At 41.2% G+C, this 27,973-nt stretch overlaps 1 protein-coding gene across 8 annotated transcripts; it reads left to right on the top strand.

Annotated features, from left to right (window-relative positions):
• The first annotated feature begins 469 nt into the window (after window positions 1-469).
• Window positions 470-27,611, top strand: LOC139760305 (solute carrier family 49 member 4 homolog). Of its 8 annotated transcripts, none has more exons than XM_071683291.1 (11): window positions 470-587; window positions 17,347-17,775; window positions 18,342-18,505; window positions 18,951-19,195; window positions 19,347-19,459; window positions 20,220-20,348; window positions 21,104-21,233; window positions 21,971-22,079; window positions 22,619-22,805; window positions 24,159-24,341; window positions 25,964-27,611. In XM_071683291.1, exons 2-11 carry the CDS (start codon window positions 17,655-17,657, stop codon window positions 26,074-26,076), a joined length of 1,494 nt encoding a protein of 497 aa, XP_071539392.1. In that variant the 5' UTR covers window positions 470-587; window positions 17,347-17,654; the 3' UTR covers window positions 26,077-27,611. The 8 variants fall into 8 exon arrangements, with proteins under 8 accessions (XP_071539392.1, XP_071539391.1, XP_071539393.1 ...); XM_071683290.1 differs by lacking the exon at window positions 470-587 and adding an exon at window positions 1,383-1,438; XM_071683292.1 differs by lacking the exon at window positions 470-587 and adding an exon at window positions 8,293-8,311.
• Window positions 27,612-27,973: the final 362 nt, after the last annotated feature.

The following is a 27,973-nucleotide window of genomic DNA, read 5'->3' as shown; positions in this document are numbered from 1 at the left end:
TAGATTTGTGGAAATAGGCAGAAGGATAAACATTCCATCACATGAAATATGTAAAGTAGAACATGCGTCCTTTCTTCGTCTGTTCCTGGCGTTCCCACGCCAAAGCAGGAAACGACGATCGAGAATGAAAATAAGAACATGTGTATGGAGAAGGAGACAAGATCAGTGGAGTGCAAGAAGTCGTCATTGCTTGATCAAAGCTAAACTGTATAGTTGTTGGCGTTTTGACATATCTGTAGATGTTAATCATATTATTCCTTAAATGTTAGCGTAAGTCTGTTTAATCGACTCCGAAAAATGATCTAGTTAAACTGATGATCATCTTTTCAACAAGCAATTTGATGATATAATCAGAAATGGTAATGTTTAAAGAAAACACATGGTAACTCCCTTTACCACGTCCACACTATTGAGCCAGTGGTCAGTGTTAAGGTAGCTTCAAAAGGCAAAGTACACGAGACCTACTTGTCGCCGGGTTTGCTAGTGACAGCATTTTTTAGATGATTTTGTTAAATGCAGACTGAACCTGTTACTGCGCTTAGGAAATGACGAGAGGTCCTGTGAGTTTTGTCTTGGAACAATTTGCTGTGAGTGATTTTGGGTGTTACTGTATTATTTCAAAGTGGTATACAGTTATGCATTCTTTTATTTCATGATGTTAAACATTTATGCATTAGGCCATTAATTCCTAATTATACTAATGATATATGGTTTTGTATGTTGGTTAGCCATACTGCCGTCTTTTGAGTATAAATTTATAATCGTAATTTATCATATATATATATATATATATATATATATATATATATATATATATATATATATATATATATATATATATATATTCGCCCTCATGGTTTAGGGGTTGAGTCTTATCTAAGTGTTTAATAATGTTATGTCAGTTGTTTCAGGATTCGAGTAGTGCAGAAAACTGTTGTTTCTATATTCATAAAATTTTTCCTATGTAGCTGTAAGTTGGCGATAGAAATTCAAATTATCAATCAGACAAATCTTGACGTTCAGGTATTAAAATCTGGATAGCCTTGCTTTTTTTTTTATAGAGAAGTTCCGCATATCCAGGGAAATTCTGAATTCGTATTAAAATGCTCCTGACCATTGTTATAGTGTCATTGGCTGTCTTCAAATCCTGTACGGAGTGTGTTCTGCCAGACGATATTCCAAGTTTAACCCTATTAGTGATTATTTTGGGATTGAGTAACTGTTGTTTGCAAATGATCATACATTATTCATATCAAGATTATGAAGCGCAATGCGTAGTCTGGTGACGTGTGGCTGGTGTCAACTTCCGTTGTGCGCGCACACACACACACACACACACATGTACAAATTTGTTTGATAGTTGAATGGTCAAGTGCTGTCGCCCCACGGGATGTCACAGTCATTGAAGCAAGGAAGGAGAGGACAGAGGTCCGCTAAGGTAAGGATAACCTAAGATTTTTTTCTTTTTTTTTTTTTGTCAAGGATGTTGGATGAGAGTCTCTTCTCTACTCAGAAGATACCCACAAGTAACTGTAAGGTAAATCGTTTTAGTTCAGTTGATAGTATTCAGTCCTGGGGGAAAAAAATAAGGAAGTTTTGAACCGGACTTCATTGATGATTGTTATGAATACATATAAAAGCAGTCATTGCCAAAGGCACAGACACAAAACTTGTCAGGTTGAAAACGTTTGGATCCGCATTGCGAGATATTCCTAGTATGTTTCAGAAAGCTTACGCCACCGTCAGGTTTTGAAATACGCCCCTTTTTATTCTTTTTTTTTTCTGTCGCTTCGACATACCTCTTTCTAAAAGAAATTTCCAGACACATGAAAAATATTTAAAAACAGATCTCCCCAACAAGATAGTTTGTCACATTCCTGAACGTTCAAAGTCATCTGTTAACAGCTGAACGCCATCATAGGATTAGTTTTACTAGTCACTGTTGTGACCTTCCACTTCTGTTTTTACCTCAGCTGTGAACTTTCAGCCGAAATTCAATAAACCAGATATTATTATCATCATTACTGTTATTTATGTGTTTGCATCTTACCAGAACAGACAAACCCACATGATATCACGCTTCATTCCCAGCCCAACACTGGCTGACTTCTGCCTCTGCCAGTATTGGACTCATGTACACTGACACTCGACCTTTGCCAGCGATTGCACCCTGAGAACTTACACCTGACTTTTGCCAGTAATGGCATACCAAATACACACACACACGCACACGACCTGGGCCAGTAATGACACCTTCAAGACGGGGTCGTCGTTGACATGTGTCTATGTTAGGCTAAGTCTTGGCGGATCTTTACATTACGTACACACACTTATCAAATTCCAACAACGTTCATTACGAGTCATTAGAAATACTAAACTCAAGTAAGTCTTCATGTTGGGTAAGTGTGGTTTGTTTAATGCACACATGGCATCTCGTCTAGCAGGAAACCTTATTACGATATGAACCGGATCTATACCCATTTAACGCAGATGATATAACTTTTGATAGTCAGAAGTATATATCAACTAATTTTCAGTAATGTTCACTGGGTTTAGCTAGGGTTTTCTTGAAAATTACTCTGCAACTCTCATTTTTCTTCAGCGTAGATCGAATGTGTGCCAATTCAACCTACCGCGTACCACATGCGTGTAGGCCCGAACGAATGTTGTTCATGGGGGCTCACATACCAGGAACTGCCACGGTCACTCACCTTTCACACAAGTGAACGCATATGAGGGCAAACACCCCTTTTGTAACGTGGAATGTTTTATCGCATGATAGTATAAAAGTTTTTCGTTTTTAGAAGTGTCGGGGCTCTTTGTATATATATATATATATATATATATATATATATATATATATATATATATATATATATATATATATATATATATATAATTTAAAAATTGGAATGCAGACAACACGACACCAGAAAAAAAATTCTAACAAAATATACCTTAACATACTCTACAGATGCTGGTGAAGGCTTTCACCTGAAGACGAGGTTAGACGATGCAATGACGGTCTAGAAAAATACTTCAAAGTAAGATTGATAGAGTCATTCCTGCAGCAGGAACCAATTAAACATTCAATTTCACCCGTATCAGTGAAATAATAATAATAAAAAACTCCGTAAGTGGCTGAGAAGAAAACGGTGCATATGCTCGGCTTGTATCATGAATTTTCATTCATCCAATGTTAAAATAAAAAGCTCCTGCTGCCCTACATGATTCAAGTTGGGCGTCACGATGTGGCTGAACCAGTTTACGAGTGGGAGGCGAGATAAGCGTACACAGGCACGGACCGCACCACTTGTTACTAACACCGCCGAACAACGCTTCGTACACATGCATGCATTTTTCTTTTCCTTCATATATATATATATATATATATATATATATATATATATATATATATATGTGTGTGTGTGTGTGTGTGTGTGGTGTGAGGTGGTTTGATCGAGTAAGTAATGTAAGGGTAAGAGAGATGTGTGGAAGTAAAAAGAGCGTGGTTGAGAGAGCAGAAGAGGGTGTTTTGAAGTGGTTTGGGCACATTGAGAGAATGAGTGAGGAAAGATTGACCAAGAGAATATATGTGTCGGAGGTGGAGGGAACGAGGAGAAGTGGGAGACCAAATTGGAGGTGGAAAGATGGAGTGAAAAAGATTTTGTGTGATCGGGGCCTGAACATGCAGGAGGGTGAAAGGAGGGCAAGGAATAGAGTGAATTGGAGCGATGTGGTATACAGGGGTTGACGTGCTGTCAGTGGATTGAATCAAGGCATGTGAAGCGTCTGGGGTAAACCATGGAAAGCTGTGTAGGTATGTATATTTGCGTGTGTGGATGTGTGTATGTACATGTGTATGGGGGGGGGGCCATTTCTTTCGTCTGTTTCCTTGCGCTACCTCGCAAACGCGGGAGACAGCGACAAAGTATAAAAAAAAAAAAAAAAAAATATATGTATATATATATATATATATATATATATATATATATGCCTCTGGCACTGACTGCTTATATATATATATATATATATATATATATATATATATATATATATATATATATATATATATATATTCATAATACTCATTGAAATCCTATTCAAAGTTTCCTATCTTCATTTTTTTTTCCAAAGGACTGAATATTATCAACTGCACCAAACCGATTTACCTTAGTTACTTGTGTGTACCTTCTGAGGAGGAAGTAAAGTGTTTTAGATATCTGGGAGTGGATCTGGCAGTGGATGGAACCATTGAAGTGGGGGAGGGGGCGAAAATCCTGGGAGCCTTGAAGAATGTGTGGAAGTCGAGAACATTATCTCGGAAAGCAAAAATTGGTATGTTTGAAGGAATAGTGGTTCCAACAATGTTGTATGGTTGCGAGGCGTGGGCTATGGATAGAGTTGTGCGCAGGAGGGTGGATGTGCTGGAAATGAGATGTTTGAGGACAATGTGTGGTGTGAGGTGGTTTGATCGAGTAAGTAATGTAAGGGTAAGAGAGATGTGTGGAAATAAAAAGAGCGTGGTTGAGAGAGCAGAAGAGGGTGTTTTGAAATGGTTTGGGCACATGGAGAGAATGAGTGAGGAAAGATTGACCAAGAGGATATATGTGTCGGAGGTGGAGGGAACGAGGAGAAGTGGGAGACCAAATTGGAGGTGGAAAGATGGAATGAAAAAGATTTTGAGTGATCGGGGCCTGAACATGCAGGAGGGTGAAAGGCGGGCAAGGAATAGAGTGAATTGGATCGATGTGGTATACCGGGGTTGACGTGCTGTCAGTGGATTGAATCAGGGCATGTGAAGCGTCTGGGGTAAACCATGGAAAGTTGTGTGGGGCCTGGATGTGGAAAGGGAGCTGTGGTTTCGGGCATTATTGCATGACAGCTAGAGACTGAGTGTGAACAAATGGGGCCTTTGTTGTCTTTTCCTAGCGCTACCTCGCACACATGAGGGGGGAGGGGGATGGTATTCCATGTGTGACGAGGTGGCGATGGGAATGAATAAAGGCAGACAGTGTGAATTGTGTGCATGGGTATATATGTATGTGTCTGTGTGTGTATATATATATGTGTACATTGAGATGTATAGGTATGTATATTTGCGTGTGTGGACGTGTATGTATATATACATGTGTATGGGGGTGGGTTGGGCCATTTCTTTCATCTGTTTCCTTGCGCTACCTCGCAAACGCGGGAGACAGCGACAAAAAAAAAATATATATATATATATATATATATATATATATATATATATATATATATGGCTAATATATTTCGATATCGATAAGTGCAAAGTTTTACATGCTGGTAACAAGAAATAAGGCAAGCTACAATATGAATTCTCTTTAATGTAATAGGTAAACGAAGACAAAGACTTGGGCGTAATAATCTCTGGTGACGTAAAACCAAGTAATCAGTGCATATAAACAGTGAAAGGAACGAACTAGATTTTTTGGGATTCATATTTACAACCTTCGAATTTAACGATTCATTGTTTCGTCCCCATCTTGAATATTGTGTTCAGTTTTGGCCACCTTACCTAAAGAAACAAACGTAGACGTCATGGAGAATGTGCAACGTCGAGCTTAAAGGATTATTTCCAGGCTGAGAAACAAATCCAACGAGGGCAGATTCAACGACTTGAATCTATGCATAAAGCTTAGAAAAGAAAAGGCTAATGGGTGATTTAATACCATTATTCAGTATTATCAAATATATCCAGGCCACCGGAAGTTTCAGGTCGTCTGCATTTGTTTCCAAATATTGAGGTTTGAAAACATATCCCCAAAACGCAAAGAGCTGTCGATCGCGGAGAAAAAGTGTGGTTATTGCTTTACACAAGTCAGGATTGAAGGGACTCAATATTGCTCGACAAACAGGACATCCTCTTCCAACAGTTTGTGGAATTGAAAGACGTTTAAATGAACGTGGAACCGTGGAAAATGATGGGCAATTAGGGAAGCCTGCTTTGTTTACCCCCCCCCCCCCCCGTATTTCTCGTAAACTTTGCTGTATTGTAGAATCAAAGCTAACATTTTCAGTGAGTTTTAGAACTGAGATTGTCTCAAAGAATACTGTTCAAAGGAAATTGCACGTGGAAAATTTCATCAATGTGTGGAAAAAAAGTAAGCGGATCCGTAGTGAAAAAAAAAAAAGTCTGGCTCGATGGAGTAAAGTGTACAAACAGAGATCTGTTGATCAGCTTTGGAAGAGAGTATTTCATAATGATGAATGCAATGTTGAAATAGGCGTGGAGAATCGTGTGCTTATTGGGAGACGACGTGGTGAAGAGTGAACTCCTCGGGGTCGTGGGGTACGACCGAGTTTGATGATCTGGGGCTGCATAACATGGGAGGGTGTAGGTACTTTGTTGTGGAAAAGAATGTCAGTGTTGTAAAGTACATTGAAATTGTTAAAAACTTCAGCACGTTATAACTCGGCATTTTCCGAACGATGATTACATGTACCAAGTTGGCAATGCCCCTGTACATAGGGCCCGTGTTGACAGGGAATACTTGGAAGAAAATCAGTTACATGACATTGACTGGCCAGTCCAGAGTCCTGACCTCAATATTACTGAGAATGTATGGCACTAAACATAGCGTCAACTTCAAAAACAGTCTGAAAACATTATCAGTCGTGTGTTACTTTAGGATACTGTTCGTCACATTTGGACTGAAATGTCACTTAAGATTTATTCAGAACCTCTACTAATCTATTCCATACCGTTTGAAACAAGTCATTAGAGCTGAGGGAAACATCACAAAGTACTAGGTAAGTAAAATCTTCATTATACAAGTTGTAACACTGATTTGAAAACCATGGTGCATTTGCAAACAATCAGACTATAGTCTGACAAACAGTGCTGGCGGCCATCTAGAAATGATCTCCACTCTTGCTATGGCACAATTATTTTCATAACCTACGGTATCTACCGCCTATTTGTTTACGATCGGACGCGTATTGTTCATCGTATTACATGGAGCATATTTTTTTTTTTTCTCTCTCTGTTGAATTAATTAAGAGCTCTTACCACTAAGTACCTTATCATGTGGGAGGCGGGGATAAACAGATCGCCATTGGCGAATGAACTATTTACTCTGAGATAAGTGAGCTGACACAATGTCAGCCCTAAATAATTCCCTGGGGCTGAGTGACAGGCTGGTCGACGGAATTTTGTTTTAACTTTCGACCTTATTCCCCCTCCGGCTCTCCGTGGCTTGCACAGCGCCCTTATTATATTAATTGAACCAGCTTTCGTAGTTTTAATTTTACAAAGTCTCACGGCATGTTGGTGGCTCATGTAACAGAAACTCGTGTAATTTTACTTGTATGTAATCTGTCTTATTTTGAACATTATGTACGAACTGTAGCTAATGCTGGTGCTTCGTTGACGAAGCAGAATGAGTTCTGATATCCATTGATCGTGGATTTGATATCTACTGAAGGCTTAAGGTGTATCTATTTCTTATTTTTTCGCGTGCTTGCTTTTCACGTCTTAGTTAGGCATTGTCAGGAACAGACGACTGAACCTGTGAGAGGAAAGGTTATTGCTACGCTAATTCTCTTCCGTATTATGTATTTGGTTGTAGGTCAGGGTTGGTGCTAACATTGTAACCGGAGTCTACATTATGTAGGTCACCACCAACGACCTTCCGTTACACTCAAGTATTTTCATTGTTTATTCTTTTGCTTATAACTGCCCCGAAACCGATTTATGTAAGTGTTCTGGTGTTGCCACAGGATCTCTTTCTAAAGGTTTCTGAAATCTAAACTGCGCTACTTACTGTAGCAGGGAAATGTGCACTCCTTTGGCGTGAGAAGTTCTTTGACAATACTGTACTCCCAGTGATATTGCCCGTTAACACCCACGCTAGGGCTATGACCAGATGATAGAAATATATACTGGAACCTTGTTCACATTTGATACGTATCAGTTCAGTTAGTTGGTCATTTACTAATGGCTAGAGAGATATTCGTGCTGTCACCTGGCTGATTGATACTTCAAGCAGACAGATGGACTGTTCGGTTAAAGCGGGCCACTTTCCGGATAGGTTTTGTTGCCGCGTACGCGATCGCTTAGATTTTTATCTAGCGGGCACCTGGTTATCCATTGGTTATAGGCTGTTCATATGTATTGTCTTTGAGCATTGTCATTGATTAATCTTAGGGCAGTCAGTACGTAACTGAGTGTCCATCAGGAAGCCCAATTCTCGGCTACTGTGGTTCAGCAGCAAAGCCTATCTTAGCATAAGCCGTCAACCGACTATTTTTTTTCTTTTGCTTAAAAGATTAATCATCCAGGCAAGTAGTAAGTGTATTGTAAGTGGACACCTCATTCCAAACTTCAGATACGCTTGAACAGCTTTATCTTGCAGTCAGTGTTTGTCATTGTTGGATGAATAATGAGTTGTTTTATGAACTGGTATAGAGTAGTGAGACTCCAGTCAGAGTTGATAGTAAATACTTTGCTTTTGGACATGTAGTTCGAGCAGTAATCCCCGTTGCGGTGTCCCTCGGCCATGGGTACACGTGTATATTTGTGCAACACACTACCGATGCTAAAGTTTTTTGCTCGTCGTACACGTACTCTAGCGATACATCTATTTCAGACATTGATCTCATTTTTCATGGAAACGCTCACGAAGCATATGAATTGCCTGCTCCACGCACTGGTGTTTTGTTGATATGACCGCAAACAATATTTGAGGTTCTATCCGGTGATTCAGACACCCCGATGTCTGTTATACAAGGACGAAATATTTCACAAATCATGATGACAAGCTGTATCAGTACACAGAAATACTGAATACATTAGAGAATGGAAGAATAGCGAAAAGTTCAGAAACTGATATCTTGAGGGTGACAATGAAGTAAATGAAACGCTTTATGTTGGTAAATGGGATTCACTGGCCATGCCAAACCACATAGCCTGAGTCACACTGCTGTTCACGAGAGAGAGAGAGAGAGAGAGAGAGAGAGAGAGAGAGAGAGAGAGAGAGAGGATAACAAATATGTTTGTTACGAGAGCGTCATCCATAGGGCCGTAGGTAACACATCAGCCATATAATCAAGTTAACTGAACTAAGGACTTTATTTTTATCGCTGAAGTGCGTTTTTTGAATAGTTATGATTACATACGGTATTTATGAAGTATGGGAAGAAAGTTATACCCTCGTATGGAAAATTGAGTTAAGAATTCAACCGTGTGAGGTATATCTAGTCGAGTCGTGTGTAAGATAGAGAATCTGTATTTGTGGACTGAATGCCAGCAGCTCACGAGTCTGAAACAAAGGAAAGATAGCAACCTGGACAGCTGCTGTCGTGCTGGTTCACTTTGTGCCGTCACCAACCCGCTCACTATACATACTACATCCCTGATCGCTGCCTGCTTGCAGTCTAGTACCTGTGATCATCAACGCAGACAGACAAGGGACTGGGGTAGTGGGGGGGATGTAATAAATGAACAGCAAGCAGTGGATGGTGCTGGCCGCACTCCCACGCCAGCAGCTGTGGTTACATCTGTAGCTCCTTTCACTTCCCCCCCCAACAACCGACAACACCTGTTGTCGGTTACACAGCAGCACATGGCACATAATAAGGGAAAGTAGATATTGTGTCCCGTGAATAGCATGTTTGGAGTTCTAATTTTCGGTACTGTATTTAGCTGAACAGATATATCTTTTAACCTTAAAGATACATTTAAGTGTCGTCGTATGTGTCCTATAGAGACATTGTTTAGTGTTACCAATCCTGAGTTCGTGTTGAAATACATCGGCACCCACTTATTTCTTGCTTGGCAACACCTTTGGTACATTGTCATGTGTTTGATTCGGCTGATTTGCGTTTGTAGCCACACCGCCTCATCTCTAAGCCCAGAACCTTATTTGTTTTCGTGTGACATTTCGGTTTTCAATACCACATTTCCAGTCAAGATCTCTTGAATGATCTCTCTCCAACCTGTTGACGTTATTTGTATTTGATTTAAACTTATACAGTCACAGAGGACAACATCCTCATCTACAACCCCCATACTTCTCTTTCCTCTCCCCTATCACAAGCCAAATCTTTCCTATTAACACAAGGTGTCAGTTCGTGAACAACGCTGAGGACGTGATTCGTCTCTTCACAGCCTAAAATGAATTGTAAAGTATTCTGCACTCCCTAGCTACTATTGACACAAGCTGTGCTTATTGAACCACATCGTGTCTGAAGCCGTGAAAAGGGATCATACGCTTCTAAACGCGTTTGTGCTACAGTGGCTGTCAGCACCCCAGTCACAAGCCTCGTCCATACTCTAAGCGTAGCTCCTCCACCATCGCACATACCAAGAGCCACATGTACACTGCTTGAGTGATGCTGCAAGTTATATATTGTACAGAAGCAAGACGAAGGAGTAACTCACCGACCACAAAGACTCGGTACACCCAGAGGTGGGTGTCATAAGGACAGATTTCTCATTCATCTTTTTTCTTTTTTGTGTGGGTTGAGGGGGTTTGGGAGAGTTGGAAGGATGTTGAATTCTGGAATAGTGTTTGATTTTTCGGCATTAGACATAGTATTAAAACACAAAATGTTAGTACATTACATACAATAACGTCGTTATCAAACTAATGGTTCGAAAGGATAACGTACAATCACTGCTGTTATGTAATGTGTAGGTGGTACCGGACGGCGCCTGCTTGAGATTACGGGTGATTGTAGCATTGGAGTGCAGTCTCGTCGAAGAATTTTTCACTCAAAAGGAGTCAATGTTTTCCCAGCCACATATCGTAGCGCAGCACTGAAGCAGCAGGGACCCTTGAAGAAGGGAGTCATGGGGTTGTAGAATCATAAAATGATAATAGTGAAAATGATAATTATAATGAAAATGATATAGATGTCAGTGTGTTTGATCTGTGAATACAACGAAAGTTTTACGTTGGTGTGGGGCACCCATCTTGTAACCGCTTTTCTGTCTTAGTTTCTTGAACTTCCTGTTGTTGCTTCCATTTACTGCTTCTTCACTCCACTTGCTCAGCTGTCCATTATTCTTTTGCTGTAGTAGTAGTTTCTAACGTCCTCTCTAACTTTTGCTTAGTTTCTGGTTGTGTACACTATCAGAAATTCATTGAAGAACTTAAAAGTTGAGCTCCTGACACTCCCCATCCTTCTCTGTAACGTCTGTGGCTGCCTTTACTTTAAGTACATCTGATTTATGTTGTCCGCCGTTGGCCTTGTACAAAATCTCTGTGTACCCTGAAGTCGGGTGACCAGAACAGCTGTATAGATGCGTAGTGCGAGTTGGGGTTTGATCAGTTAGAAATAATTTTCCGAACATTTCATTGTCCTCTTTTAGTTCGTCAGTAATGACATTCCCGTACAGTTTACTCTCAAGCAATACCTATGACGACAGGGTGTCTGATAACAATTCCTACTGTGGCAGCCTCCAAGTCCCTCTCATAGGAAGTTTCCCGTCATTGCCTACGTTTTAAGAAACGAGAGCATTGACTTGTTTCATTTTATTGTGCCATACATTTTCATTCTGCATTTGGTTAAGTTTCACGACAGGTTTGTTTACTGGCATGTAAGGAAGTGTTGCCGTGCGTTCTTCCTGAGTGTTATTGTATCAAGGTTCTTGTTATATCCTCTCATTATGGTACCCCCGTACATTGAAGTTGGGCCTGTGTTAACATTATCTTGAACCCTCAGGATCGTTCCAGTGCTTCGCTGTTTAACTCCTTACTTTGCTATGCTTAGTTATTTTCGTCGAACAAGGTGACAAAGCGTGTTCATAACGTGGATCGAATTTAGTTTGTTAGCATCATATCGAAAATATCTTGATCAATGTCGTTAGAGGTAGTTTTAACATTACCTAGGACATAATTTGGCTCATGATGTTTTTCTGACGAGATTTTTGTGATGGTGAGATGGGCAATGTATCGATTCGTGTTGTGTGTTTCACCGGATGGTTCTTGTCCCCTGCTGCATCCTGTGTCATGACAGTCCACGTTAGGTTTAGACAGAAACGTTGAACTACGATTTATTGCACTGAGTCAGCCATTCGGCTGAAAATACACGGTTATTACAGCTATTGCAGAAGTGGAAGTCATGATGATTCGTTATCATACGAGCACTTAGGTTGAGCTGGATGTTTCCACTCTAAAGATAAGCATAAAGGTGAGGTACATCTAGATAGACAGGGTGGGCCCTAACTGAAATATGGAGAGGTTAGTGGAAAGGAATGAGAAGAGACAAAGGATATTATTTACGGATTTTGGAAGAAGTGTAAAGCAAGTACTTCAAAAAGTGCCAGCCGCCAGTGAGTGGTCAAGATGATGGACAAGTTTAGCGAAATGAGGGCCTCTTGGTAGGTGGTTGTAGAAGGGCCCAGGATGAGTATACATGCCTCTTTCTGCACTCTTTCTTCCTAGTTCTTCTGTGTAGTTATTAGGTAGGAGGACCAGGTTTGGGGGAGGCGGAGGAAGGTAGAATGAAGGTGGTGTAAACATTCCTGAGCTCAGTTGGTGGGACGCTTAGCGGGTGTATGTGTGTGTGTTTTGTGTATGTATGTGTTTTATTACTATTTGGGTGTTACGGGGAGAGAGTTTTACATTCGTGTTGTGTATGTGTGTGTACAAATTTAGTACACAGGTGATGTGTATGTTGATTTCGCATTAAGGTTAGGAACTGTAAAAAAAAAAAAAGTGAGGGAAGCTGTATGCGTATTCCTAAACCCCACGCAGCAGCAGTCGGACATAATTGGGCGGTGGAGGCGGATAAAAACATCATGTACCGACCTTGCACTTGGGACCATGCACGGGATTGGGGGTGGTGTGTGGTTGAGGGTAGTGGGGTTAGTGATGAGCCATCCCCATACATGGGTTCGTGTGACGGCCTTAACCACAAGGGTGCCGCCCCCCTACATGCGTAGCTCACCATCACGTACCTGGCATCTCTTGGTCACACACGTTATCAGTCCGTTATCACCAGTTTGTTACGGGTGATAAGATTATAGCGTGGCATAGCTGGTTTTGATAAGGCTTGGGCCAAATTCCAGTCCTTTGCTTAAGTGCCGGATGGCATGCAGACGTACGGAAATTTTTGATGTCAGACATTTCAACAGATGACATTATTGATAGTCTCTACCATGAATTTGCATGAGAATTAATTCCAAGTTTAATTTCCACGTTTTAGAGAGGTTTAAGGAGGTATTTTTTTTTTCTGTCTCCATTGAAGTACAGTCCGGGAACATGCTTTGTCGGGCGTGAAAGCGATATCCATCCCGTTGGCAAATTTACATTTTGCCACCTTTCAGCAATATGAATATCTAGGGTTACTGCTGAAAACCTCTAAGGCTGATTGGGATGTCTGAATATATATATATATATATATATATATATATATATATATATATATATATATATATATATATTATCCCTGGGGATAGGGGATTAAGAAAACTTCCCACGTGTTCCCTGCGTGTCGTAGAAGGCGACTAAAAGGGAAGGGAGCGGGGGGCTGGAAATCCTCCCCTCTCTTTTTTTTTCTTTTTTAATTTTCCAAAAGAAGGAACAGAGGGGGCCAGGTGAGGATATTCCAAAAAAGGCCCAGTCCTCTGTTCTTAACGCTACCTCGCTAACGCGGGAAATGGCGAATAGTTTAAAAGAAAGAAAAGAATATGGGGTTGTTAGGGAGGTGAATGCAAGAGTTTTGGAAAGAGGGGCAAGTATGAAGTCTGTTGGGATGAGAGAGCTTGGGAAGTGAGTCAGTTGTTGTTCGCTGATGATACAGCACTGGTGGCTGATTCATGTGAGAAACTGCAGAAGCTGGTGACTGAGTTTGGTAAAGGGTGTGAAAGAAGAAAGTTAAGAGTGAATGTGAATAAGAGCAAGGTTATTAGGTACAGTAGGGTTGAGGGTCAAGTCAATTGGGAGGTAAGTTTGAATGGAGAAAAACTGGAGGAAGTAAAGTGTTTTAGATATCTGGGAGTGGATCTGGCAGCGGATGGAACCATGGAAGCGGAAGTGGATCATAGGGTGGGGGAGGGGGCGAAAATTCTGGGAGCCTTGAAGAATGTGTGGAAGTCGAGAACATTATCTCGGAAAGCAAAAATGGGTATGTATGAAGGAATAGTGGTTCCAACAATGTTGTATGGTTGCGAGGCGTGGGCTATGGATAGAGTTGTGCGCAGGAGGATGGATGTGCTGGAAATGAGATGTTTGAGGACAATGTGTGGTGTGAGGTGGTTTGATCGAGTAAGTAACGTAAGGGTAAGAGAGATGTGTGGAAAAAAAAGAGCGTGGTTGAGAGAGCAGAAGAGGGTGTTTTGAAATGGTTTGGGCACATGGAGAGAATGAGTGAGGAAAGATTGACCAAGAGGATATATGTGTCGGAGGTGGAGGGAACGAGGAGAAGAGGGAGACCAAATTGGAGGTGGAAAGATGGAGTGAAAAAGATTTTGTGTGATCGGGGCCTGAACATGCAGGAGGGTGAAAGGAGGGTAAGGAATAGAGTGAATTGGATCGATGTGGTATACCGGGGTTGACGTGCTGTCAGTGGATTGAATCAAGGCATGTGAAGCGTCTGTGGTAAACCATGGAAAGCTGTGTAGGTATGTATATTTGCGTGTGTGGACGTATGTATATACATGTGTATGGGGGTGGGTTGGGCCATTTCTTTCTTCTGTTTCTTGCCTTGCCAAACTGCGCCACCCCGCCCCACAGGAAGCAGCATCGCTACCCCCTGCCTCAGGAATGCATGAGTAAGCGGTATTAATTGAAAATCCTGTGTTGAAACAAATGTTATCTCTCGATTCAAGAGTGAGGCGATGGTTTGCTTGGCGTACCATGGCAACGATGTTGGGTTGTCGCGAGGTTAATGCCGGTGGGAAGGGAAGCGCCGCGCGTGCGTCGCTTATCCTAAATCCTGTTTTGTCATTCTGGCCGACTGGAGCAGCGCAGATCACTTTCACTGGCCGCTTCGTCCTCTGGTCGTAGGTGAGCATTATATCATTTTACAGGCATGTACGATGAAGTTGGTTGTTACGATTTCTCTCTAAATGGCAGTTCAGCAGTTATGAACCTTGGCATTAAATCCAGCGCGATACTTTAATTTTCATATTTACGGCACAGAAAGTAGAGAGCATAAGAGAGTATGTGATATGGTTAATAATGTTTAGGATTTCATCTTGTTTGACGTGACTAATACGTTCAGTGATACTGTAAAAAGGGTGTAAAGTTGTATTCCATAAAATCAAAATGACTATTCGAATACTATGTACTCGAATACCCTTCGTCTCACGTTGGTGAGCAACTGAGTCTACACTGGTCATTTCCCATCAGGCTCACACAGCCAGCAGATGGCACTTTACCGAACCTAACTGTACACTGCACAGGTATAAGAATACGAACAAAGTGCATATGAACGCGCACCTTCATAGAACATACAAACCTCCAACAGCCAGGATAGAACCCGGGACCCCTGTGCATTATTTTGACTATGTCTTCGTGATGACTGTAGAAGATGGCGATCATTTATATGGCAGGTTTTCTTCGAAGAACTATCTAGAAATCCATGAAATCATGAGTCCTTCATTTCCACCTCACTCTCTTCTACAGCCAGAGAGGATCATGTCCTCGCATATCGATGGCTCGGTCATATTTCTCGAGCTGTATGATCGATGACTACGTCATACGTCTGGACAGTGCGAATGATGTACGAATGGAGCGGCACTATAGACCCCCCCGAGTAATACTAGTGCATCTGGAGCGTTGTGATTGACGTCACACGTCTGGGGTGGTAACACTGACGCGATAGTAGGATCGACGCCTGTTAAACGCTTAGTTTGGTACGATCGCTGTCTCACTCATACGTCTCAGTCATGCGTTTGAAGCGGTACGATAGACACTTCAGTCAGTCAGGCGTCTAAAGCGGTGCAATCAACACGTCAGTTGTAACTCATAAGCTGGCATATCCGTATGTCTGGAGCGGTACGTTCGATGTTTATGTAGTTGGATTGGTACGACGCTGGTGCTGTGATTAGCAAGACATTATCTTACCGCTCACGGCTAAGTAAGGGTTCTGATGTGAATCACGATTTGTATAATGTTCAGACAGTCGCAGCCAAAGTAACTAAGGAGATAGAGCTGAAGATGCCTGGAGATATAGCTCTGAATATCATTCTAGATTGTTGACTCGGGGGGGGGGGGGGGCGAGATAGCAGAGTTCAAGGAATTAGGAAATGTTTGTTGGTTTCAGTCTGTTCAAACGATTTGATTCCTTGCGATAAGGGTATACAATATGCTGTATAAAGTGAACTATTTGTAAGGTACGGTTGCTGTAAGATCTTAATGTAATTTATAAGATTTTTGTGTGATGTATATTTTACCGTATTACAATAAGTACATAATCTTTAGGTTATTATTTTTATTGATTATAGATATGGTTCACAAAGTCCTGTTGTTTGTTTTCATCATATCGTTAGTTAGTCACTTTCTGTCAGTCTGTATTTTCCATTTTTATGTTTCGTATCCCCTTGGAGGTGGTATTTCGTAATATATAACATCAGTATACTATAATGCCGAATGACACATGTTACACGGAAAATTGTGAGCTGCATGGTTCAGTCGTTCCCCGTAAACAACATCAATGTAAAGATATTTCTCATACATTGTCTAAGTTGGTAGATAACAGTTATGAAAAAAGTATTGCAGTGTCGCAGGCCTGTGTCAAACTGAATATTGAGCCATGGAATGATGTAACAAAGTTTATCGAAGCAAAGTCCAAAGAGTCTGCTTACAGATAGCTAATTTTCATTGCCTGTCTAGGTGCCATGTATCACGAATTAGTGGATCAGATGTAAGGAAATAAAGCTAGGATTCATAGAGACTATTTTTAGCAATATACTTAGCAATGGCTGCCACGCCCAAGAATCGTCATTGTGAGTCTTTAACTGTCGCCATGGGCTGACGCACGAAAAGTAATGTAAATCACAATAGCACGGAGACTCGTGTTGTATGTGTCCATTTGATTACTCTTTTTGGGTTAAAAAGAGTTTTACATTGATGTTGCCCCGTCTCTAAAGCCTATACACATGTATCATGTCTTTAATCTTATGATTACACACACACACACACACAAACACACACACACACACACACTCTACAGAGACCCGTGTGTGTTTGTTTATCGTGAGCATAAATATATATATATATATATATATATATATATATATATATATATATATATATATATATATATTCTTTTTTTTGAAGCATTTACATGTAACAGCGTGAAAATATCACATGATTGTACCTGTATAAAAACACTCATTTGGTCAACATGATTAACTGAATTTTTTTTCAGACCTCAACACAGAAATTGTTAGTAGTGCTTCAAAGCACAAGATGAATCTATAAGTTGTGCCAGTCGTGCTTGGAAAAGGAAGTATTTTCAGTAAGAGATTATAGGGGAATCATCGGTTGAAACGCAGTCAACGAGCCAGAAGACTGGAAAGCCGATGTAGTCATCGACATGGCATCCAAACACAGGCGGCCTAGTGTTTGACGTGATCCATTTTGTCTGTGTGACGGTGACGCTTCGCCAACAGTAACATGGAATTAGATGAATTGTAAAGATTCGAACGTCTGCAGGGAAGACGCCAACCGGACAAAATGACGAGGGATGACCTAGACGAGAATTCCGTTGACAGCGAACAGTTCTTGGTTTCTATCCACCACGAACGGCCGAATGGATGTATCATAATAGACGCTGACCAAACCCAAGAGAATGGAGGTGAGTCCCTCGAACGCAAGCCTGACAGGTATACATACATGTATTTAATGTATCTAATGTTATAAATACCGACACATCTCCTTGTCAGTGTTCATGGTGACTGGGTACATCGTTGTCTTGCACTAAGTTTCCAGACTCGGGAGACATTCATTATAAACGTTCCGTCTTCACTCATTTCGGTCTGCCCATTTAGTCTTTGTATTCAGAGGACATTTTTAGGGAAGCTTGACATTTTAACCATCTGTAGTTAATCGGACATATATTACATTTGCATGATGTCAGTTTATTATAGGGCCTATTGCTGTAGTACTTTAAATTTTTAGAGCTCCCTTGTGACATTTTTAAAATTTTAATGTTTAATTCTTCTGTAGACTTTATCTCTTACAGAAAGAAAGCCAGTTTGCATAGTGGGATGGAGACCATTATAAAACTTCGTGTTCTAAGTTTTGTGATATTTGTCCCTTGCATCAGGTTTCAACTTGGAGACACAGTTTTCTCATTCTCTGATAGTAAAAGAATAGGGCGGTATTTCCACCGGAATTGTTAACTGTTATCATGGTGAACAGGTTTTTGCGTGGGGAGCGCGGAGCGACAGCGGCCCACGACTTACGGCAGCGTGGAGGATGTGGACACCGAGTCTTTGCTTAGCAAGAGCGACGTCGTCGCTCCCACCACCACGCTCATCCGATTTTGGATACTCTTCGTCTTCTCTGTGTTATGCTGGACACATGTGAGTTTTCATGCTTTTTTTTCATATATTTAATGACAGGTTTTCAACAGAAGGCCTTATCATCAACTTAACAAACGAGGAGACATAGATCTCAAGGCGAGGAGGATAGGAATATAAAGGAAGCTGTTAAATACAGTGAGGGAAACATGAAACGTTAAAGAACATTCAGTGTGCGCGAGGGAGCGTCGACTTTTTGCTTCCTCCAAACATCCCACTTCTAAGATTCAGGTCTTACGGCAAGTGAGGAGGTATGATTAATTTCACTTTTTTACCCTTATGTCAACAGAGAAGGTATGATTAGGGCAGTTTGGTTATGAAGAAAAATGATTAAATTAATCACTACGACGATTAGGAAATGATACGCTAACAAAGTCAGCTTACGTTTGAGAGCAGATTCGCACTTGCGCACCACGCATTATCCACAGGAGGTGCACATTATCCACAGGGTTTGCAGTGGGAGACGTGGGGTCCCATCAGCGAGAGTGTGCATGCAGCCATCCCGGGATGGGGGCCGTCCACAGTGGCCATGATGTCCAACTGGGGCACCATAATGTTCACGATCTTCATACTGCCCATGTGCTGGGTCACGATGCGGTGTGGCCTCCGAGCCGCAGTGATAATCGCAGCCTCCTTTATGTTCGTGGGCACCGCCCTCCGCTGTATCCCCACGACCACGACTATCTTCACTGTGTGAGTCCTTTCTCGTGTCTGCCCTCACTATTGAGGGAGCTGTAGAATGATTCTGTGACGACCATGAGGATAACGTGTTAAACATGTGTGCCATATGTGTGGTATCTTCGTGTATGTATCTGGCCTCTGCATGGATCATTTTTATTGACAGCATGTGCCACCTGTGTGCTATACTGATGGGTATATCCAGTACGATCCTGCTCGCGGCCCCATTGCTCATCGCGGCGAACTGGTTTCCGCTGAACGAGCGGACCACTGCTGTTGGTAAGTCTCATGGTCTCCTCTCGCCTCAAATTGACGTTTTTTTTTTTTTTCTCTCTCTCTCTCTCTCTCTTTAAGCATTTTCTTTATGCTAATAGGATCGGTGAAGGCTCGTAGTATTTCGGAGAAAACAGCCAGGATTATGTTCCCTTTTGAAATTACAGATACACGTACAAAATGACCGTGTATATTGGCTAGGCTACATGGGCTACTTGCTGCATACGCTATATTATGAAAAACCTGGTTTTCTTCAAAGAAGGTTCAATGCATCTGAAAAGTTAATAATCTTGTTTAGAGATTGGACACAAAACTCTCAATTGATATATGAGAAATATAGTATACGTAAAAAAAGAATGTGAATCATCGTAAAACTTAAGTATTGTGCTGTGAAGTGTAAGCAGTGTCCATGTGCCAGATCAGTTGACGACACGTATTATTTTAAAAAGTGAAAAACAGTTTATTTACTTTGTGAGTGATAACTCATTCATACGAACTTCAGTGAGTGATTATCACTCGGCTTTTCATCCAATGATTCACATCCCTTATTTCACTTCTTGCCTGAGACTGATTGTGTTTAGGATTTCATCACTGAAGTAGAGAATGTTACCATGTCTCATGATTCACATGCCAATGTTTTTTAGTCACATCGCGGGACTTGCATGAGGTTATCACATCTGCAGCATTAAACTACGATATCTAGATATGAAGGACAGGGAATTTATTGCTATTTTTTTTTTTTCCCTCCCCGCCGTTGAACCGTCAGCCGTGATGATGGGTGCTAGCGAGTTGGGTGGCGTGGGCAGCTACCTGGAGCCACTGCTGGTGCATTTACCCTCCCAGCAGACCACAACCTCAGACATAAGGGAAGAAGTCATGACCCTCATGTACATAGGTACGGTACACAGGATTCGGTAATACCTCAGAATTTCAGGAACGATATTGACTTCCACTGTAGTCTGATAAGAGATTTGTATGTGTGAAATAGATCTTGTATGGCTGATGCATTTGATTGTAATGGAGAATACACAGTGCTTTGAAATTAAGCCTACTGTATGCTCCTGTGATATAGATATTGAAATCGTTTAGAGCCATTAACAAAGACCTATGGGAGGGTGGTAAGATAAAAGGGTAATCAGTTAAACGGTTTAATCAGTTAAACGGTTTTCAGTGTCGAAATTAAGGTCAGGCTCGGGTGTATCTCACAGCTTGCCTCACCTGATGTTTCCATACCTAAAGTGAATTGATATAGATAACATGATTTATAGAGTCAATATGTAAGTGAGCGTTGTGGACGTGCAAACTATTAACTTCTTTTAAGGTTTGTTGTAGTCTTGTATGCTTATCTTGTTTGACCTGTTACATTTTGCTCTGTGCTTAGGTTGGTACAGATAAACTTAAAGAAATCCAGCTGGAAGAACTTTATATAAGATACCAGGCACAGATAAACTTAAAAAATCCAGTTTTAAGGACTTTTTATAAGCCTCATACTCCATAGACTAAGTAAAATCTAACTCAAAATTTATCCTAGCATTTGATTAGATCCCGGATTCCTTAGAATAAATTTATACTCAATTTTATTTTGTAACTAGAAGACTGATTTTTTTTTTTTCATCCATGCTGAAATAACGTTCACATGCATTTGTCCAGACCTGGGGATGACAAGTGTTCTTCTGCTGACGGTGTTGCTGTACTTCCCTTCCAAACCACCCCACCCGCCGTCCCTCACCTCCTCCAGTGAACGGCTCAGCTTCATCCCAGGCTTGAAGTCCCTTGCCAAGTAAGAAGTGTGTCAACACTCGACTCGTCAGTCACGTTAATAATGCAGTTTGTTTCCCAAAGTTCAAGTTGTTGTTCAGATGTTTTCATTGAACTTGTATCATTATGGAGTAGACGTAGGGTGATATATGATTATTATTATTATCAAAAGCTAACAAGACAATTTTTAAAACGATTATTTGCAGAAATAAAATCAGCCGTACACGTGATACCTTATTTCGTATAAACATTTATAATGAGTGAAAGTTTGGGAGATAAAAGATGTAAACAGATTCTGAACCCGTGCCTTATGTTCAGTTGCAGATTTAATCTCATCATAGTTTACTTGATTATAGATTCAGAGCTTAGATAGATTCTAGAATCTATATAGAGATTCTATATATAGAATCAAACAAACTGACAGTTTGTTTGACGTTTCCTTGTCAGTAGTGTTTTCTTACTCTGAGAACCATGAAGGTCAGATATATATATATATATATATATATATATATATATATATATATATATATATATATATATATAGAGAGAGAGAGAGAGAGAGAGAGAGAGAGAGAGAGAGAGAGAGAGAGGCTTGTGTTATGTGCAAGTTGTGCTGGAAATAGTAAAGTTACTAGTACAGTTATTAACCACATTGATACGACGACAGCAGTTATTTATTTACTTACAAGAAGTGTAAAGTTTTAATTGGTTTATTTATATTAACCATGCTTAAAGAGACTTGCACGTTTATCTCGGCAGAAATAAACGATTTTTGGTCCTGTTGGTGGCGTATGGCATAGCTATTGGGCCTCCCATAGCGTGGATCACCATCATCAACTACTCTCTCCTCCCACTGGGCCTCCATCAGGTACGTACACACATTACCAGTGAGATTCCCAACTCCCTCGGCACACTGGATTCCAACCCAATTCTAGCTAAGGAGTTTAAGCCTTCGTTTCATCGGTTAACTAGGATTAGACCCAGGCATTCTATTGTCATCGCAGCCGTTCGTCCACCCCTAGGGGTTGGTCGATGAAATGGGTACCTGCTCAGAGTAGGTTATATATATATATATATATATATATATATATATATATATATATATATATATATATATATATATATATATATATATATGGTACAGAGAGAGTTAATCTTCAGTTGGCGTTGTAAGAAGGGTCATACGACATGTATTTAGAATTGCTACTTTGATTAGGCTGTTTATTTGTGATACAAATCTTTGAAACTGAAATAACCCAGGACAAGATATCTTCCACTGGAAATACGTACCTTCATGTATATATGTGTGATATTATCAGTTTTCTTTTGCTGTATGAACTATGTATAACAGGAGAATGATGAGTGCTTGTCCCTTTTTTGACCTCTTCTCCTCTTCTTTGGCTCTAGAACGAGTCTATGTGGATCGGCATCAGCGCTGTGATCGCGTCCAGTCTCTCGCCCGTGATATCTGGCCGCATCAACGACAATATGCAGGGCCACATTAAGACCCTTGTAACCATCCTGATGTTGGCTACCGCTGGCTGCTTCTACTGGTTCCTTCTCCTGACCTATGAGATTCTGCCCCTCGTAAAATGTAAATCACTTGCTGCTTCGTTTTCTTATGTCCTTTTTTTTTCTGTTATATGCAACATATATTTAAACAGATTTTAGGATTTTAATTGACAAATTGTGACGAACTTTCTCACTCATTGTCTGTAACATCTGAAATATGTATGTGTGAGGTAACGTCACTTGGCATCATGTGTGTTCATGTTGTACTCATTATTCTCATTTCTTTAGAATCATCATTTTGGACCCCTCATTAGTAGGTTCAGTATGAGAGGAGTAATTTCCTCTTAATTCAGTGAGAAGGAAAACTGAAGGGAATAATTCTTAGGAATTTCTCCAGGAAAGTAAAACTGTCGAAACTAGTTCGGAGGAATTGATTCCAAGCCTCTGCTTAGTTTTTTTTCTTACATTGTTACCCCCTTTTTTACCCATTTGTCATAAGGTAGTTAGCACAGGAGTGTCATGCAGTACATCATATCATCCTTCCTGTGCTTGATGCATTAAGTTGGCTGAAGCAGCATGTAGCTCCCCACATTTCACCCACTGACCATCACTGGCGTCCGCTGACGGAGACCCGCCAGAAATAAAAAGAAATATATCTAAGAATTTTGTACAGAGAAGTAACCAAACACATTCATGAAAACAGGTTTTCTACGAGCTGTTTCCCCACCTGATCATACAGTTGTTAAATCTTAGTGGCCAGACAGGTTGGGTCTGCTGTCTCATGAAACCATCTGGCATTGGATTTTAGTTTAGTTGCAGAAGTGACTTTTCTGGTGCTGCAGATTCACCAGACAACCCTGCAATACTGCATGCGCGTTTCCTACCCACTGGTACACATAGGTGGTACCTCTTTCGCTATATATAACCCACAGTACGATAACACAACTGTGTGGTAAACTTTTAAGAGGTCAAAATGTTAGGTCTTTGACGCCGGCAGGTGTGGAGACGGTCAACATGGGCCGAGTGTTGGGGAAGACCTAGCGCATGCATGTAGTCATAGGTAGGCAGGTTAACGTTCCCACAAAAGAAGACGAGAAATATGGTGAATTTGTCACGGGAAGACTGATGTTCAAGGGAACGGAAGTAGTTGACAGTTTGAATAGCGATGAGGGTAAATGACCATCCCATGTAGATTCCATTAGTGACGATGTTGACAAAAGACGTTCGTTTCATTCATTGAGTAAAATCCCCATAAGGTGAATTAGACTTGGTGTCACATTGTTCAAAACAGTTAGAGCAACGTCTTGATCTTTATTATACATTGAAAGACACACTTGAAATACCACCAATGAATAATATGAATTCATTAATGCAGACTCCTCGTAATTAGATTCAACACAGTAACTGACTATTACTTGTCTGACGTACGGTACAGGGCAGGTCTACGTGTCTGTGATCGGCGGGACGGCCTTCAACTTCGCCACTATACCGCTGTTATTCGAGGTTGCCATCGACCTGGCCTACCCCGTGCCGGAGATTCTCGTGTCCGGCGTCATCACGGCCGCAGACAACATCGCCAGCGTCTCCTTCCTGCTGGTGTTTTTTATTCCTGATGTCGGTAAGGGATAGTGAAGCAGTGTTTGTTATGGTGCCTTGCTTTATGGTCTGTTATGAGTGTATCTTCTCCATCAAAGGGTCTGCGTGTTTAGAGAGTCTGCTCGCTTCTCATGCGTGTCAATAACCCCTACATGGGACCTTCACTCAAGGGCTGTGCTTCATTCAGTAATACAGACAGGATAGATTCCCTTGAAGAGAGAAGTTCTCTAACGAGGCTGTTCTCGCTTTCGTCAGCTCATGATGACACAACCTCACCAAAGTTGACTTTTTGGTTTCAGAGGTGGTAGAGGATGTGTGCTTCAGATGTTTGCCTTAAAGAACGTGTGAAAAATATTGAGAGAAAAAGATGGATTTATATGTGACACTTATGGACCTAGAGAAAAATATGATAAGGTTGATGGAGACGCCTTGTGGGAGGTCTTAAGAATGTACGGTGTGAGAGGAGAGCTGTTTAAAGCAGTGAAATGTTTTTATCAAGGTTGTAAAGCATGTGTACGAAGAGGAAGAGAGGAGAGTGAATAGTTGGAAGTGGAAGGATAGTCTGCGGTAGGGGTGTGTGTTATCACCATGGTTTAATTTGTTTATGGATGGGATGGTGAGGGAGGTAATTGCGAGTCTTGGACAAAGGGGCGAGTAATGGAGTCTGTTTTGGATGAGAGGGTCTGGGTAGTGAATCAGTTGTTTTTCGATGATACCTCACTAGTGGCAGATTCGAGTGTGAAACTACAGAAGCTGGTGACTGAATTTGGAATAGGATGTGAGAGGAGGAAGTTTAGCAGGGTTGAGGGACAGGTTTGTTGGGGTGTGAGTTTGAAAGGAGAAAGCATGGAAGAAGTAGAGTGTTTTAGATACCAGGGAGTGAAGATGGCAGCAAATGCAACCATGGAAGCGGAACTGAGTTATAGTAGGGTGGGTGAGGGGGGCAAAGGTTCTGGGAGCGCTGAAGAATATGTGGACGGAGAGGACTTTATGTGAGAAGGAAAAAGTGGGGATGTTTGAAGGTATAGTACTCCCAACAGTATTATATGGATGCGAGGCATGGACTACAGAAAAGGTTGGGCGGTGAAGGGTGGATCTGTTGGAAATGAAATGTTTAAGGACAATATGTGGTGTGAGGTGGTTTGATCGAGTAAGTAATTAAAGTTTTGAGAGAGGTGAAGAGGATGTGCTGATTGGGTTTGGACATATGGAAAGAATGAGTGAGGAAAGGTTGACGAAGTGGGTATATGTATTAGATGTGGAGGTAACAAGGAGAAGCGGGAAACCAAATTGTAGATGGATGGACTGAAAAAGATTTTGAGCGATCGGCACCTGAACATGTAGGAGGGTGAAAGGCGTGCATAGGATAGAGTGATTTGGAACGAAGTGGTATACTGGGGTCGACGTGCTATCAGTGGATTGAGCCAGGGCATTTGGATGGAGAACTTTGGTTGCGGTGCATTACACATGGCAGTTGGAGAATGGATGTGAGCGGATGCGGCCTTTCTTCGTCTGTTCCTGGCGCTACTTCGCTGACCCGGGTAACGATTGTTGATCAATATATATGGATAGATAGATAGTTCCAGCCATATGTTTCTCATGTTCATGCTTGTAGTGGAGGTGTATAGTTTATTGCTATTGCAGGCTACAAGTGGATGTCGTACACGCTGGTGCTGTCTACCTCCCTCACACTCGTGCCGATCCTGTTCATACCCTTCGACTACACCAGGTCCAAGATCGACACTTTCAAGGGCTGATCCTCATCGACCCACGCTGCCAACCATCACCCAGCCGTCCTCCCGCTGGGTCCCACACGGAATCCTTCGAAAGTAGCCAGTGGGGTTCCTCAGGGCTCAGCACTGGGACCACTACAGGCTCTGATCGACGTACATGATTTTCCAGACGACCAGAATTGTTGTCTGAATAAATTTGCTGGTGAAAGTCATACAAACTATCAGGGACTGCAGATTGTAACGAGGGTAATTATGCAATATGCAGGGGTGGTCGAACAAATGGTTAGTGAAAATTTAATGATAGGAAATGCAAAATCATGAACATGGGATGTGATTTGTACAGGCCAGACGGGGGAGTACCATAAAGGGTTAAATGAATGTCATCAAGCCAAGCGTGTTACCAGAGCAGCACGTGAGAAAGACCACGAGAGACACATTCTATATTTTGCTCTGTATCGACATTACCTTCAAGCATGCGGACTGTGAGATTTATAGGAAGTTGTACGTGACATGAAAGCGCCCTAAACTGGAAACTCGCGCAATAGCCTGGTAACTTAATATGAGAAGCCGCATGGAACTGCTGGAATGGTTGCCATGGAATGGAACAGGAGTGATGTCAAAAAAGCAGTGAGACTCGGAAAGAGAAGAGACGCCCTCGCTCTGTCCACACTGGAAGAAAGATGATTAAGGGGAGAGTTAGGGCTTGATTCCCAGGCGAACGTTCATATAGAACAGTTCTTCTGTGCTAAGATATAAGAGTCCAGATCAAGAGGACACAACTGGAAGCAAGAAAGGAAAAGTGCATGGAAGTATGTTTTTTTTTTTCTTTTAGGAAAGAGAAGAATGGACTCCTGAATCATAATGAGCCAAAGAAAGTATATGCGGCTTCCATTGCAGAGTTAAAAAAGTGTAAAAGAAAAGAAATTGGAGATAGATGGTGCCCAACGTGTGAGAAGTTCTCACCCCAAATGGGTGCCGTAAAGACATTATTTTTTTTTTTTATCGTTTCTGAACTGTTCGCTGTAACAGTTACGGTGGAGAAACCCTCGTGATCTGTAACATTTAGGAATTAAGTAGTATCGTGTTTGTCTTTTTTTTCTTCTTTTTTGTCGATGGGTTGGAAAGGAGGCAATCTGTCGAATGCAGAATATACTAGTCAGCTGGCATTTAGCTTATATGAAAGTACTGATGGCATGTTACAAAACAACAATTTCACGTAGCCATTAGCTATTTCGTTGTTGCTAAGCTTCAGAACCATATATAGTATATACTTATAACTGTAGAGTCAGATTATATTAGTATTTAATTTAAGACATCCTGTAGCGCATCGTATGGTGCTTAAGGTAAGCCAAATTTTAATTACGTACTAATTGACAAAGCATATCTTCTGCGTAAGCTGTATTTACATGTTTATTAAATATATGTACACTGAGTAAACAAATATCTCATATTTTACACACTGACAGGAGTAACGCCAGCGTTTGTGTGTAACTGTAAGAAAATGGAAATAAATCTCGCAAAGTGCGTTATAACCCTGAGTGCTCGACCCTTAACTATAATGGCTTGGCCTTTGATTTCAGTCCTTAATGGTCGGGGTAAGAAGCCAGGCTTGGCATCATAGGACCTCAGCGTTATGCTCTGGGGTTTAAAGGCACGCTAAAATATTTCACGTATTACCATGATGACATGACCCGTCTCCTTACATGGAACCTACAAAGACAGTGTGTGTAGGGCGATCTCTGTGAGGTTAAATAGAACTTAAGTCACCGATCTCTCTGCTATAAGTGATGAAAAAAAATGCTTTTCCCCCTATAGTTACAAGATTAACAATGAGAACAAATGAGAATGGAAGCACATTGCTGTTTTAATGATAATTTTTCTTATGAGAATCGGGATGAAGTGGGGTATTTCGTCTCTCACT

This window comes from Panulirus ornatus, chromosome 36 (genome assembly GCF_036320965.1).
Source record: "Panulirus ornatus isolate Po-2019 chromosome 36, ASM3632096v1, whole genome shotgun sequence".
Lineage (NCBI taxonomy): Eukaryota > Metazoa > Arthropoda > Malacostraca > Decapoda > Palinuridae > Panulirus > Panulirus ornatus.
This window is presented reverse-complemented; position numbering and strand designations above follow the sequence as displayed.

Bases quoted from the DNA above. Each gene is read 5' to 3' on its own strand.
- LOC139760305 (XM_071683286.1), top strand. The intron at 17,776-18,341 runs GTGAGTCCCTCG...CATGGTGAACAG, and splicing joins CCAAACCCAAGAGAATGGAG to GTTTTTGCGTGGGGAGCGCG. The intron at 19,196-19,346 runs GTGAGTCCTTTC...TTTTATTGACAG, and splicing joins ACCACGACTATCTTCACTGT to CATGTGCCACCTGTGTGCTA.